The sequence below is a fragment of the Pagrus major genome, chromosome 12, assembly GCF_040436345.1.
Source record: "Pagrus major chromosome 12, Pma_NU_1.0".
Lineage (NCBI taxonomy): Eukaryota > Metazoa > Chordata > Actinopteri > Spariformes > Sparidae > Pagrus > Pagrus major.
In genome coordinates, this window is record NC_133226.1 from 21,387,622 (window position 1) to 21,402,499 (window position 14,878).

Here is a 14,878-nt window from a genome sequence, read left to right on the forward strand (position 1 = left end):
TTGTCATTGCTACCTCATGTCTCACTTACACTAACTTTAACATAATGAACGTAAGTAATGGATATGGGTATAGCTCGTACTCACCGATGTCAAGCTAGTATGTTGGAACTGGGAGATTCTGGCTGCATGTTCTCTGCAATTCTTGTGCTACTAGCTCACTAATAGCTTTAATAATAATAATAATAATAACACATTTAATTGATATAGCGCCTTTCAGGGTACCCAAGGACGCTTAACAAAGTGAAACATACAACACAAAGAATAGATGGATAGAAATACATCCATAGCTTGTGGAAGACTCTCCAATCTTTTCATACAGGCAAAATGAGCCTACTGAATGGGCTTATTTGAGGCCTACAACAGCCACAGACACTGTATTTTTTTCTTTTATTTGTCAGAGCACTTGATTTATTGATTGTTGTCGGGATGTTTAGATATTTTCTACAATTGTGAGTAAAGCATGCTTCTAGAATAGTTAACCATCCCTAGCTTTAAACACAGAGAGATGACTAAACTACATCTTTCAAGTGAAATTTTACAGCTGCAGAATAAATATCGAGCTGCATGGAGGAGTAAGATATGTAATTCATCTAACTTTGACAGCAGATGCCTCTCTCTCTCTGTCACATAAATAATATGCGCTCCGTCCTGCTGCCTTTTATGGCTTGCAGAGCAACCGCAGCATCTTAATATCAAGTTATTTAATCAACATGTCATTAGAAAGAGCACTGCTGGGTCCAGGCTCGCGCACTGTAAACTCAGCTGTTGGCACAAGCTCATTCTTAAAGGTCCAACTGCATACGCAGCCTTTGTGTTTGTCTGCGAGTGTGTCCTGCCAGTTTCCAGAAGTGTTTTATAGTTTCCTCCACACAGTGGGATGTAAACGGCGGTTTGAAGAAGCATCTAAAAATATCCCACAAACAGAGTGTGTTTTTCTCATGGCATTATGTGTGTACATTCCTGAGGATGCCTCCTTATATATGCTTTTAATTCAATTCAATATCCACATGTCTCTTCAGGCTATGATGTCCAGTCAGCATCCACCCCTGATGGAGTGCTGTACATCACAGGTGCACCGCGGTACAACCACACAGGCCGGGTTTTTATTTATCGTCTGAATGAAGAAAACGACACAGTCGTCTCACAGATACTGAAAGGAGAACAGGTGAGTCTCCTTCTTCTCTTTGGTGTCCGGACTGAAAGATATCCCTCATCAATCTGTGTGAAAAGCTGTAAGATGATGCTTCAGGGAGCTGTTCACATTATACTTGCTAATGGACTTTAAATGAGAAAAGGCTGTATTGATCCCTGCAAGAATGTCTGGATAGCTTAAGGGATAAGCTCACCCAAAAATGAATCTACTCACCCTGATGCCAATGGAAAGCCGGGTTAAGTTTTGTAGTTCACAAAACATTTCTGAAGCTTCACAGCAAAACAGCGTCGTAGCATTCTCCTAAGCAACTGAAGTAGATGGCAAGTTGGTTTTAAACATTAGGAAGCAAGTGAAAGAAAACAAAATGGCTCCATACAGCTCATCCAGCATAATCCAAGTCTCCTGAAGCCCAGAGATCCTACATTTGAGTATAAATGTAACCCTCAACTCTCTTTAAGAACTGTGTTGACTTCAGTGCTGAAAGGATCAATACTGACAGATGATTTCTGACTCCTCTGTGCAGATTGGGTCCTACTTTGGCAGTGTCCTGCAAACCGTCGACGTGGATAGGGACTCCTACACGGATATCCTCTTGGTCGGAGCTCCGATGTACATGGGCACAGAAAGAAATGAGCAGGGACAAGTCTACGTGTACAAAGTCAAAGAGGTATGATTGAAAATGTTATATTTGGAGTCTTTGTGTTGTACAGAAATTCACACTAAGATTGCGATGGTGCACCCGCTGATTGTAATCTCTCCTTGTCCCTTACCAGGACGGCCAGTTTGAGCACCAGTTCACTTTAAAGCCTGTCAATCAGTCCTGTTGTACTGCCCACTCAGACAGCTGCACCAACAAAAATGAACCATGCGGCGCCCGGTTTGGTACAGCCATCGCAGCCATAACAGATCTCAACCTTGACGGGTTCAACGATGTAGCGATTGGTGCTCCTTTTGAGAACGACCACCGAGGGGCCGTCTACATCTATCATGGAGATAAGAAATCACTGAAGGAGAAATATGTACAGGTGAGAGCAGTTTCAGTGTCACCCACTTAACTGTTGACCACAAAAGATCTGGAAATATTTATTTATTTCCCGTTTTCCGTTAATTTGGTCACTGTGTCTCAATGGATCATGCTATCTTTGCATTTGACAACTCCATTACGGATTTTCAGGAAAACTAATACTCATTCAAAACAAAATATGTGGTTTTTGCACATGTTGCTTTGCCCCAAATACCTTGATCACTGTACATTAGCCGTAAGATAGCAAGCAATGACAATGGTCTTTACTTCTGTGGATGGCTGCTGCAGTCAGGTTAATAAACAGGAGCGATGATAAATCCCCTTTTGAATCCCAAAAATTCTCACTCCCAATGTTTAACAGCTCCAGATCCATGCAAAGTTAGCACGACCCACTGAGCCACACTAGCCACAATTAAGGAATATATGCCACGTTGAAATAAATCTGAATTTCCCTGTAATGTCTTCCAATTGGTCTCTTTAGCGTATCCCTGCAGGTGGGGACGGTGATAAGGTGAAATTCTTCGGTCAGTCCATACATGGAGTCATGGATCTGAATGGAGATGGAATCACTGATGTGACCATAGGAGGTCTGGGAGGGGCTTCGCTATTCTGGTGAGACAAGGCCCATCCCCATGTATAAACATTCACTCCTTAAACTACACATTCCACACAGCAGTGCATGCATCCCGCACACATCATCTTACATGTCCGTTTTACATTGTCCTACTCGGGTTTAGACAGCTGTGCACGTCCCGCTGGGTTTGCAGGCTTGAGAGTAACAACTTCCTAATGATGGCTCTGTTAAAACCTCTGGCTACATACTGTTGGACATAAGCCGACAGAATTCAACCCACAAACATCAGCCCACGCCATGATTTAACTTCCCAGGCAGACCTTCTCCCACAGCTTCTACTGGCAGAGGCTCAGCTGAGACTGTGTGAAAACTCCATCTCCCAAGTGGCTTAGAGTTTAAATAGGATCTGGCAGCAGGCAGCTGGGTTTCCTGGACTGTTGGCTTTAGTTTAGAAACAGTTTAATAGTGCGAGCTGAGTTTTATACTCAAGATGCATCCGTTTCTTGTTCCTTGTGCACACTTCAGCGTGTATACACTGTTTTCCAGAAGTTGGCACGATAGTTTTATGTCACCAGGTCCAGAGATGTTGCCGAGCTCCGGGCCAATATGACGTTCGAGCCTGTTAAAATCAACCTGCAGCAGTCTCAGTGTGAACATTATGGACGCAAATCAGTGTGTGTGACAACTGAGGTGTGTTTCGCCTACACCATCAAATCTGACCAGCCGGACTTAGATTACGCAGCAGGTGAGCCATCAGCATCCCATGTGATTGATTCATTCATTTATTCAAAGTCTTTTTATTACTCTACACTGTCTTATCTATTGTATCCCGCAGAGATTCGCTATGATCTGACTCTGGACGCTCTGCGTGCAAAAGCCAGGGCCTCATTTATTTACATGGATGATAAAAGCGATCGTAGGATTACCAGGACCTTCACCATCAAAAACGGAGAGAGAAAATGTGTGACAGAAATCTTCATGATGTCGGCAAGTACTCTGATCTTTATGATGCACACATGGGGTTAGTTATGCGTGTTACCTGTAAAGAAAACCTAATATTTAGCTCCAAGTCACTACAGACACTACATTCAGATTAACTGGATTCCTTCATTTTCTGTGACATCCATTCATGAAGTTATATTCTAGGTGTAAATGGTGTTTTGAGCCAGAAAGGAGACAGGAGGACAAAGCTGTGAGCGTTCATATGCCGAGCAGGAAGACATCGGTTCTAACATGAAACAGACCCGTCCTGATCAAAGCATGCCGAGCGCAGCCCCGTGCTGCTCCGAGTGATAAATCCTCTACAGCCACTAGGAGAGTTGTAGAACGAAGAAGAAAAAGTAAAGAGAGAATGAGAGAGAGCGAATTAGGTGTTTTGAGAATGTGACATTACTTGGTCGCGGAAGTTTTCTACAAGTGGCACGACAAGCAGGTCACAGACTGTTCATCACAGCTTGAAACCTGAGCATGTTAACTGCACTACCTATTGTGAAACTAATCTGTCTCGGGCAATGTGACATTTAAAGCCATGTGGACGGAGTTTCTCATTCCAGTCGTTCACTGCGGCAGAGGATTTCTCTGATTAGCTGCCCCGAGGCGAGAGACGGAGGAACTAATCAGTAGAAACAGCTGTTGTTGCTGTGTGTGCAGATCATGAATACCTGCTCTGTTCTAGCGTGCCAGTTTATGCAGAACTTTCCCTCAGAGTCCAGAGCAGAGGTCATCGAGGGTCAGGGAGTTTGTACCGGACACAAGAAGCACCGCAACTATCTTACCTGAGCCCAAGACGGACCAGACCCAAACCTGGACAGATGAACCAAAAGCCGATGTGTTACAAACGAATCCTAGATTTTAAAGGGATAGTTTGGTTTTGTGGTTCTATGAAGCACTTATCCACACTTTGTCAGCAGTAGATTGTGGTCAGCATGGCCCCAATTTGGAAAAGCAGTGGGAGGACAGGTGTAGGAAGCTGCAAAACATATTATAGACACCTCAATATCAGTTTAAGTGTGCACTGCATTTAGAATATTGACATTGCTATAACTTACCGTCAGACAGCCCTTTCCGACAGGGAACTGAAGCTGTCATATTGCTCTCTTTAAAGCCACCAGACTCCTTCGACAAAAACAGTAATTATACCTTGAGGAACAAGGGAGTTGCTTGTCTACCGTTGCCTACGTTTTTTTTTGTGTTATCGTGTGACTTAAGTGAATCCTAACTAACCCTTTAAAACACAAAAGTCAAATGATCGAGACAGCAGAAGACCAACAACTCCAGAGTTCTGCAAAGTAAAATCGCTGTTTTTGTCAAAGGAGTCTGGTGGCTCAAAGGGAGGATAGATGGATGCAACAGCTTCAGTGTAAGGCGATGATATTTTGAACTGCCATTGCCTGGTCCACTTAAGTATTTCTGTGTTAGAGCATTGATTTACTGTATTTAATACATAGATAGTGCACAAATGTGTAAAAAATAATTTTCATTAAAAAAAAAGGGGGCTCGCCAAATAGAGAAAAAAAAATCAATAGCCAACATAGCGGCTACAAGAAGGTTACATACAGTATAATCAGCCTGTATCATGTTTAAAACAACTGACTCAAGTCAGTCATGCAGCTTGTGTTCCTCGTGTTATTCTCCATCTCAGGTGTAATCAACATTTGGCACAGGCTCAAGAAAAACCCTTAATAATGCCTTACCTCGCCTCGCCTAGAGGATCGTTCAACTGGTGTCTTTATGTTTCAATGTACACTGCTCACCCACACAGGTTTTTCTAGTTAGTCTGGTTCATTAAGCATTTTTTCAGCCAAGCAGGCCAACAAGACAATACGAAAGACCTCTGCTGTGATACATTAAGTTAGATTCAATACAAACAAACTTTAAATGAACTGAAGCGATTTAATCAGTATTATAATTGGATTTTAATTCAATGTAGCTGCCAGCGATGGAGACTTTCCAGCCATTTCAGCCAAGTTAGAGATGTCATCGCTGTCGGAAATTTTGGATATCTCAAACTTAATTTACATTAATTACAACTCAGAGGCTGATGTCAACAGTATTTTCTTACTTGGTTGCTCATAATCACTGAATGATATGTATTGCACAACATAAGGCAATCAAGCATGGTCTGTACACGCCCTTATATCCCTGAGTAGGCGTCTAATCAACTGAATAAATGAAAACACCTGTGTGGATGGAAGTCCTTGCTGCTTAGTTTCTCACTCCCTTCATCCTCCTCCAACTTTTATTTCTCTCCCACTCTTTTCTCGACAGGCCCGGCCCGACTTCCGAGACCCTCTCATGGTGTCTCTGGAGTTTGGACTAGCTGAGCAGGACAAAGGCCCCGTCTTGGATGAAAGCCTTCCCCGATCCATCAATAAGACAGTAAGAAAATTTTATATCACTTACAAGAGTCTCTCTCAGCATGTTCAAGTGTTATCTGGCAAATAACAGTGAGCAGAAGCATTAGAGTCACAGACAGGAAAGGATTTGAACATCGTCTTAAACATCCTCCATCTGTCTGTCTCTCTAATCCAAGAGTTAAGCGTCGCTTGTTCTTGCCTGGCTCCAAACACGCCGCTGTTACAGCGCATTAGCATCTGCAACAGCTGACTGCCATCCTTCAGGGTTTCCTCAGGGCTGCATTAGTGTTTCAACACCAACAGTCAGGAGAGTCTTCCCACACTCCCACATGCATACTTCTTCTAACAAGAGGGTTTCCGGATAATTGTTGCAATGATTGATGTGTACAGATAAAGAGAATAAAATACACGAAAGAACACGTAAAACAAAGAATGCAATTAAAGCCTGAGTGTGTGTGATAAACAGTAGTAACTACACCACCTCCTCCTGACACATCCTGACTCCCCCTGTTCTCATAGCAGCGACGCACGCTGCACTTGAGCAAGGAAGCGTTGCTCAGACCTCTCCTGTTATTGTTATTGAAAGGAAAAGAAGCGACACACACACACACACACAGAACGCGGGAAGTCATCAAACGGATGCTGAAGTTTTTCTTGCGACATTGTGCTGCACATGATATTCTAGTCTCTTTCTTGGGAGAGGAGAAGATGTTGATCTTAACAGTCCGGTGGGAGAGCACTGAGAACGGGAACAAATACAGCCGTGATCCTCACACACTCTGGGGGAAAAGGCAAAGGAAATCAAGGTCATCTGTGTGCACTCTTATAGTGAGCGGTACAAACAAATACACGGCAGCAGCTGCCAATTTTGACTCTCATTTATCCGCCCGTTTCTGATCTTCTGAAGAGTGCATTTCAAAAATGTCTTTAAAAAAAGGGTCAAGTTGTAAGATATGGCCAGATTTTTAGTTTAAAGTATTTTCAGTGTAACTATGAGACCAAGCAGGTCATCAATCAGACATATTGTTAATTTTAAACATTTAACAACTGCATTAAATACAAACTAGAGCATAGACACAGCCCATCAGGACCCGTCGGGCAGGGTTCAGACAGAAATTTGAAATACTGTCTGGGTTCATAGAAATAAATGCCTTTTCACGATCATCTACACTTTACATGTCTGTAATCAGAGTAAACAGGCCAGCTGTAGCTATGGTAACAACTGTGCGATAGGGTAACACAAACTCAGTACTTCAGCTGACATTCACTGCTTCAGGCTGGAGTCTGGTTCTGACATAAAAAAAAGAACGCCTGCCGTTCGGGTTGGGCTCAGTTACAACTCTCTTGGACTTGGCTGAGCTCCACTCCAGACTACTTGTGATGTCACAAGATCACGATCGTATATATTCATTTTAGACTTTGATTTAAGGTGATCACAGAGAAACTTACACGCACATCGTTCTGCACAGTGAAGCTCAAATATCCAAGTGAAGTAACAAGCAGCAAAACACATTTCTGACAGATGGGGGACTTGAAGATTTCACGTCACATTACTTGAAAATGTACGTCTCTATCTTGTAGATTCCCTTAGTGGACTGTGGAAGCGATGAGAAGTGCATTGCTGACCTCTCCCTCAAAGCAGAGGCCAGTGTAGAAAGGTAAGTGGCACGAGAGTGGAAGTTTGTCTTAAAACCAGCATGCACTGAAAGAGTTATCGGTCGCCGTAATTGTTCCCTCTGTCCACACAGGCCGCAACGAGATCCGTGCAAAATCAAATTTCAATACAAAAGATGAGGGGAAAAACTTCTTTCTGTGCAAAGAGGCATTTCAAAGTTCAGCCGAGGTTAATATGAGGCTTCATCTGCCTGAGTTAGCCAAATAAAGTGGGACAGTGTTCTCTTGTGGGACCGCTGTTGAGGGAAATTCATACTAAAAAGACTGTGACTTTGGAAGAATGTTGTGACTAATACAGACTGTTGCAGCCTCTTATTATCTTCAGCTGAGCTTCGAAATGCTTTTTTGCACAGAAAGAAGACGGCAATCCTTTTGAAAGAATCTCTTCACGGCCTGTAGGAACAATTACAGCGACCAAAAAAAATCTTGTAATGTACATATGAGCATGAGAGCATTAATTTAAGACAGACTTTGTTGTATAACAAAGTCGCCAACAGCACGGTAGTTCGACCTCGTTAGCAGCAAACCCTTCCAGTGCGTGACTGCCTCCATGTGGGGAGATGCATGCATTACAGCCAAGCATCCTGATTGGCTTTCATTCACTCCTCCAGGATGCTGATCAAATCAGACAAAGACAAGATTGACGTGAACATCAACATCAGAAACAGCAAAGACAACGCGTACAACACTAAAGTCATCCTCAGCTTCACACCCAACATCAACTACAAGAAAGTAGAGGTGAGATTTCTAGAACTCATCTGTCCGCATCACTTTACTGCGACTGGTTTGAGATGTGTGTGGTGATTGTGTTTCATGTTGTGTTATCAGCCGGAGAAGAGCTGCAGTCTGAATCACACTACAGTGGAGTGTGCTGTTGGATACCCCTTCTTGGGAAGCAATGTAGAGGTGAGTTTACATCAGGATCCAGGCTGCATACTATCTGTACGACGTATTAATTTAAAAAAAAAACAAAAAAAAAACCTTTTTGCTACTGCTAATTAAAGATGTAATGTGATCTAATATTCACAGGAAAATTTCAAAGTCATATTTGAGGTCAGTCCTCAATATATTCAGGAGGTGATTCAGATCAACTTGACAGCTACCAGGTGAGAGAATCAGCACCGGGTTTTATTTTTCATTTCCAGTTTAAGGATGTTTGCCTTGAATTGATTCGGTGCTTGTTTGTGCACTGGAATCATACAAATGTGTTTTTTTTTTAATTTTATTTCCCACAGTGACAGTGAAGAGTTGCCTTCTACCCTACACGACAACGTTGTGCACATCTCCATCCCTGTGAAGTATGAAGCCGGACTCATATTCTCAGCGTGAGTAGTTGGACTATATAGTCCTTTCATGGCAGACATTTTGACTTGCCGTGAGAGTAAAAGCACAGGTGTTTCTAATAAGATTAATGATAGCGCGGTACTATTCATGTAAATGGACCGCAGTCATGATTAATGTATAACTAATAGTTACACCTGTGTTTGACAAGTATGATACCCTTGTACAATGAGACTCTGGTGTATAAAATATCTTGTTTTTGGAGCACCTTGGTAGCTGAATGGTCGAAGCGCATCACGCATTAAGAGTTAAATGGCCCAATACGCAACTCCAAATGAGTGATGATGTTGCTCCGTATCTGCTGGATGTGATTTATTTTATTCAAGTCATTCTTCCTCATGTCAAAACCTTTTAATATATTTGAATGAACATCTATCTGATGGAGAGGGGAAAGATCTGAGGTTGGTTTTTTTTTATGCATCTTCTAGGCAACCTAAAGAAGAACATATTGAAGTAAAAGAGGGTGAAAAGTATGCCAGTGAGTTCAATGACACCAAGATGATTGGAGAGGAGGTCAACATCACCTACACGGTAACAGACACAGAGACATATATACTGTATGTAGAGTATGCAGATGTTTGGTGATCCAGATGTGAAGACCACTTCACTTCTGCCTCTTCTCTCTCTCCGTCTCACACCTCCTCAGGTGGAGAAGCCAGTTGATACAGTGATGCCGCCCCTTGACCTCAGGGTGACGTATCCTCATCTGTCTCCTCGGCAGAACAACTTACTGTACCTGACACATGTCGCCACCAGCCCAGGGGTACGCACGCACGCACACACACACACACACCTGTTGCTGTGTAAGTGTACATAAACACAGATCCACCATCACATCTGCCTTTTCTTTCTCTGCAGGTGAAATGTGACGCATCGAGTTGGATCAACCCGGATCAAATCAACCCAAGTAACGTTAAACGTCCCATCCATCCAAAAAAAGAATCACTCAGCGTCTTCCTACTGGTGAGTCATGTTTTTGTTTAGGTCATAGCCTTTTTTTGGTTTAATTGTTTAGTTTTGTTTAGTTTGTAGAAATTGCCATTATCTTACATCATTAAATACAAAAAACCACCTGGCTGAGGTCCTAGTTGATATTTCAAAGTTGTTCAAGGGTATGTTGCATCCCACATTTTTAGCACATGAAATTTTATTATTATTTTATTATTTTCACAATAAGCCCCGCTTTTCTTCGTGAGACACCTCTTCGTGAGTCATCCCATCTTATCATGTCTGTTCGATATGCTCTACAGAAATGTGAAAACCTCAACTGTGCATCGTTCACCTGCTCCATCCCCGATGCTGCAGTCAGTCAGGTCAACGTCACATTCAGAGTGTGGAAACCAACGTTCATCAAGGTGGGTTTATGGTGACACACGGGGACTTTTTCCACTTGTCTTAACTGCCTCTGTTGTTTGGTTTTGACATTGATGATAACAGATGATAGTCTAACAAAGTGAAGAAGAAGATCAAACATTATAGTATTTTTATCTTAACAGGGCGAGTTTTCCAGTCTGCACATGTCGGTGAACGGCACCCTGGAGATCAGAAACATGGACCTGTTTCAACTGAGCAGCAGTGGCAAGACCAGAATTGTAAGTCATATTTAAGTTTTGTCATTAAATACCTGTCTGTTTGCATGTATTTATACATTCACTTTATGTTCTGCGTGTGTGTGTGCCAATCAGGTGATGATCCAGGTGTCAAAGGAGACCTTAGGAGGGATCCCTATTTGGATCATCATCCTCAGCATCCTGATAGGACTGCTGATATTAGCACTCGTCATCTTCGTTCTCTGGAAGGTAATATTACAGTTCAGTTCATGATTTAAGTACTTCTTTTTTTTTTTAAATAGTTCAACATTTTGAGAAGCAAAACTTTGTTTAAACTCGAGCAAGGCACTGTGGTATGTGTGTCCGCAGATAACAGTAATTCTCCGTAACACTAGGGGGCGCAAAAAACAAAATATTCTGTGAGGAAGCAAGAAGTTAAGGAGTCTTGTGTGCTGGCGTACAGCTCCTCAATGCTGAGGATGCATTGATCTGTTTATTAGAAAGACAGAGGGATACTAATGATGCACCAGAATCAGAATATGTTTATCAAACAGGACAGTGTTTGAAAAAATAGTGTGTGCAAAACCAGCAGTGCAGCCTGTCAGAGGATTACGCACATTATTACAGAACTTGCGTTAGATCCAGTAAATACAATATTTGAATGCTTCAGTTTTAATGCTAACCCTGCTGGCACTGCCTTCATATTTCACACATGAGAGTGGTATTGATGTTCAATGATCGCTCAACAAGAAAGGGAATAAGAATTGTATATATATTTCCCCGAATGTTGAACAGTTCCTTTACTACAGTACAGGAACAGTTTCTGTAGGTAGTTTGTTAACTGAGCTTTCTGCTCCTCCAGATGGGCTTCTTCAAGAGAAAATCCAGGGACTACTCAAAGGAGGAAATGATGGACTGAGGTATCCGGACATCCAGCAGCAAGCAGCAGAACGGCCGACTGCTCCCAGCGCCATCAGCTCGCACAGAGCGGCAGGCAGACTTTTAAACAGACAGTCGCACAGACGGAAGAAACGCCATAAGACCCACAGACACCTCAGTGCTACGACACAGTGACGACCTGGAAAACACAGTTATCATTCACTGGACCTGGGTCATATAATGTTTGCAAATACTTCCCCGGCTTTTGTCCTTTTCATGCTTTCAGCAATCCAGATGTCCTCAGCACTGACTGTAAACCTTGTGTGAAGTATTTGCAAATACTATTTGTTCTAGATCAGCTTCTTTTATGCAGATATAACCGAGTATTTGATCAAGCAGTTCAAGTGAGGAGCGGTAGGAGGAAGAAACCATCACTTACCAGGCATCTGTTGGCAAAGTAGCGTTTATCTGTATTACATATAGCAGTTTTATAAAACCTTCAGAGCTACAATAGGTGCAATTAGCTTTAAAAAAAGTACTCAGGTGTTTCAGTATGAAGATCTAAGCCATGTCACATACTTTCTATGTCATTACAGCAGCAATGTTCAAAGGTCTACTCGCTTGTGAGACGTACAATATGTGAACTTTAGCAGTCTGTCTGGTAGCTTGGACTCTTGTTTTAAAGCTCACGTGCTCGATTAGTTTTACGACACTGTACCTTTTTTAGCATTTTATAGCATTTTGCTCGTCTTTTTTTTGTTGAAGTTTAACAATGTAACATGGCACATTTCTAAATGTTAGTGCTAAAGACACTGACCTGAACACGAGATTTATTTTCAGCAAAGGTTCAGTCTGTATGCTTTTATTTTTTTAATACTTTTACTCTCAGTTAACCGAAAGTTGAAAAAAACCCAAAACCATCTTGTCCCAACGCCGATGTTAAATGTTTGTAATTAGCGTCAGAATACAAACCTCTGATTGTACTGTAAATAAGTAAATGCTCAAAAATGTAAAGCTTTAAATGTACATAATAGTGTTTGCTGTAATTTAAGAGATGTTTTTTTTGTGATCAGTGGTCAGAGAAGACGATTTTTGCTCAGGTGCTTCAGATATCATGAACGATGACATTTAACATTTGACGTAGAAGAAAAGCATCTGGCCTGTCTCACAATTTCAAAGCTGATGCATAAATATGTAAATATTGTTATATTTTGATGAAAGTATAATTATTCTTCATAAAGATGAGGGTTTGTATCCACTACTTCGGTTTCATTTTATTGAAAGTGATGTTTCAAGCCGTGTGAATGACTGTTTTGAGACTTTAACATGATTGAGATGAGATACGACTGTAGCATGTTTTGATTTTTCAACCTTTTAATTTGCAAAAACGGAAAGTAAATGTTCCTCAAATGTAGAAATACATGTCTAACCAGTCACCAGCAGTTGCCATAGAGTAAGTGGGATTCATTGGTCGGTGGTTTGTAGTGGAGACGAGCCATGACAAACTATATAAAGCATTAGCAAACTGTAGGCTCAGTGTCTCCCCATATGCGGTACAGAGTACCTTACGAAGTTATTCTTTCAGGTTTTCTGTCTTGTTTTTGTTTCCAGAAGTTGCACAGCTACACCGTATGTTAAAAGAGATTATATTGTATGTCGGGGAGACTGGGTTTGTGCCTCTTTCTCGACTTTTTTTCCCCTCACAAGACAGTGAGAGGACGAGGTTTCGAATATTTAAATACTCCTCAGCTCTCACTCTCCACTGTTGACATGAAGCACATGTAATAAATTGTATGTACAGGTAACTGTTAGTCATTTTAAGATTGTATGGCTACATCAGGCTTATGCACGAGGGTGGAGTCACGATTCTGACTTTGTTCACTTCAGGTGGTCTGGGATTATTTTCTCAGGTGTTAGCCTCCTGATGAAGGCACAAAGTGAGGGCTGTGAGCTCCACCCCAGCCTCCTACACTGCTGTGAAGTCTTCATTGTAATGCACTGGTTTGTCAGACTGTATGCGTCCTCATCAGCACAGAAATGAACTGAGTCTTATGTACAAAAATAAAAGACTTTTTACAAAAGATGTAGCACCGGTTCCTTTGTTTTCCTCCAGACAATATTTAATGTTAAACAGACTTTTAGTTCTGTCAATTAAAGGCTTTAGGAGGATATATTGGCAGAAATGGAATTAAGTGTTCACAATTGTGTTTTCATTAGTGTATAATCACCCGAAATTCAGAAGTGTTTTGTTTTCGTTACCTCAGAACGAGCCGTTTATATCTACAAAGGCGGTGGGTCCTTTTTCAGAGTCCACCGTGTTTCTAGAGTCGCCCAGAGAAACCACACCACAATCCTACACACTGTACCTTTAAATGAAAACCACTCCGTGTATCTCTCACTTCTGACGATCATAAAAAAGTACACATTGGAAAAGTGTTTTTTTTCCCCCCGTTATTTAAAGTTAAACATTTGCTCACTCAGTTTTCTCGTAATTGTTATGTTATATTTCTGTAACACGAGGTGTATCTCCTCTTACTTACCATTTTCTTCTTTTTTTGTTTGTTTTTATTAATTTAATGTTTGCATATTTATTCGTTTTTATTGTCTGCTGTAAATCCCACTACCTCCCCTTAATTAAAAATAAAAAATGTACCGGAGGATGAAGTCCTCAAAGTACTCCTGTCTAACACCGCAGTGTAGAAATAAAAGAGTAACAGTACAACAGTACAATTAGTGGGAATAATCCTATTAAAGTCATGATGGTGATGTGACATTTTCTTGGAGTAAGTACCAGCAGACATGTTTTCTGACATCTGGAGAACAAGACATCCAGAGAGTACTTTACCTTTATTTAAAAAAAATGCCATTTTGATCATATATTTAAAAATAAATATATATTAGCATTGGATAATAATTTGATGCATTACTCTGTTCGTGACTTTAATATTGCAGCTGGTAAAGGTGGGGCTCATTTTAATTAATGCAGGGCAGCTTGTCAAATCCATACAGTTTAACTCAACCTGTAATAATAAACATCAGGGTTTATTATTCATCTGAATCTGCTAAATTAAGTTCAATCAAATCAAATAAATATAATTGAGTAGAAATTGCAATATGTCCCTCTGAACTGAAGTATGACTTGACAGAAAATAAAAAATACTGACGTAAAGTACTTGAGTAAATGTACTTAGTTACTTTCCACCACTGGGATGATAATGCTACTTGGTGGTGATGCTCCTGCGAGGCAGAGATCAGGGCAGTCCGCCCCGCGGCGCAGGCGTCACGGCCCGGAGCGGTCTCGTTGCGCCGCCTAGCGTCCACCAGCAG

The 14,878-nt window shown here is 41.4% G+C and overlaps 1 protein-coding gene across 1 annotated transcript in view; it reads left to right on the forward strand.

The window, feature by feature from the left end:
- Positions 1 to 13,632, forward strand: part of itga1 (integrin, alpha 1) — a 48,527-nt gene extending 34,895 nt beyond the window's left edge. Inside the window, exons 12-30 of the mRNA XM_073478663.1 lie at positions 1,020 to 1,165; positions 1,677 to 1,820; positions 1,927 to 2,178; positions 2,659 to 2,789; positions 3,327 to 3,496; positions 3,587 to 3,738; positions 6,019 to 6,129; positions 7,689 to 7,765; positions 8,393 to 8,519; positions 8,610 to 8,687; positions 8,811 to 8,887; positions 9,017 to 9,106; positions 9,551 to 9,653; positions 9,769 to 9,885; positions 9,981 to 10,085; positions 10,373 to 10,477; positions 10,619 to 10,714; positions 10,808 to 10,921; positions 11,535 to 13,632. Coding sequence (XP_073334764.1) covers positions 1,020 to 1,165; positions 1,677 to 1,820; positions 1,927 to 2,178; positions 2,659 to 2,789; positions 3,327 to 3,496; positions 3,587 to 3,738; positions 6,019 to 6,129; positions 7,689 to 7,765; positions 8,393 to 8,519; positions 8,610 to 8,687; positions 8,811 to 8,887; positions 9,017 to 9,106; positions 9,551 to 9,653; positions 9,769 to 9,885; positions 9,981 to 10,085; positions 10,373 to 10,477; positions 10,619 to 10,714; positions 10,808 to 10,921; positions 11,535 to 11,591 — 2,252 coding nt within the window. The 3' untranslated portion in view covers positions 11,592 to 13,632. The remainder of the gene's footprint in view (positions 1 to 1,019; positions 1,166 to 1,676; positions 1,821 to 1,926; positions 2,179 to 2,658; positions 2,790 to 3,326; positions 3,497 to 3,586; positions 3,739 to 6,018; positions 6,130 to 7,688; positions 7,766 to 8,392; positions 8,520 to 8,609; positions 8,688 to 8,810; positions 8,888 to 9,016; positions 9,107 to 9,550; positions 9,654 to 9,768; positions 9,886 to 9,980; positions 10,086 to 10,372; positions 10,478 to 10,618; positions 10,715 to 10,807; positions 10,922 to 11,534) is intronic.
- Positions 13,633 to 14,878: the final 1,246 nt, after the last annotated feature.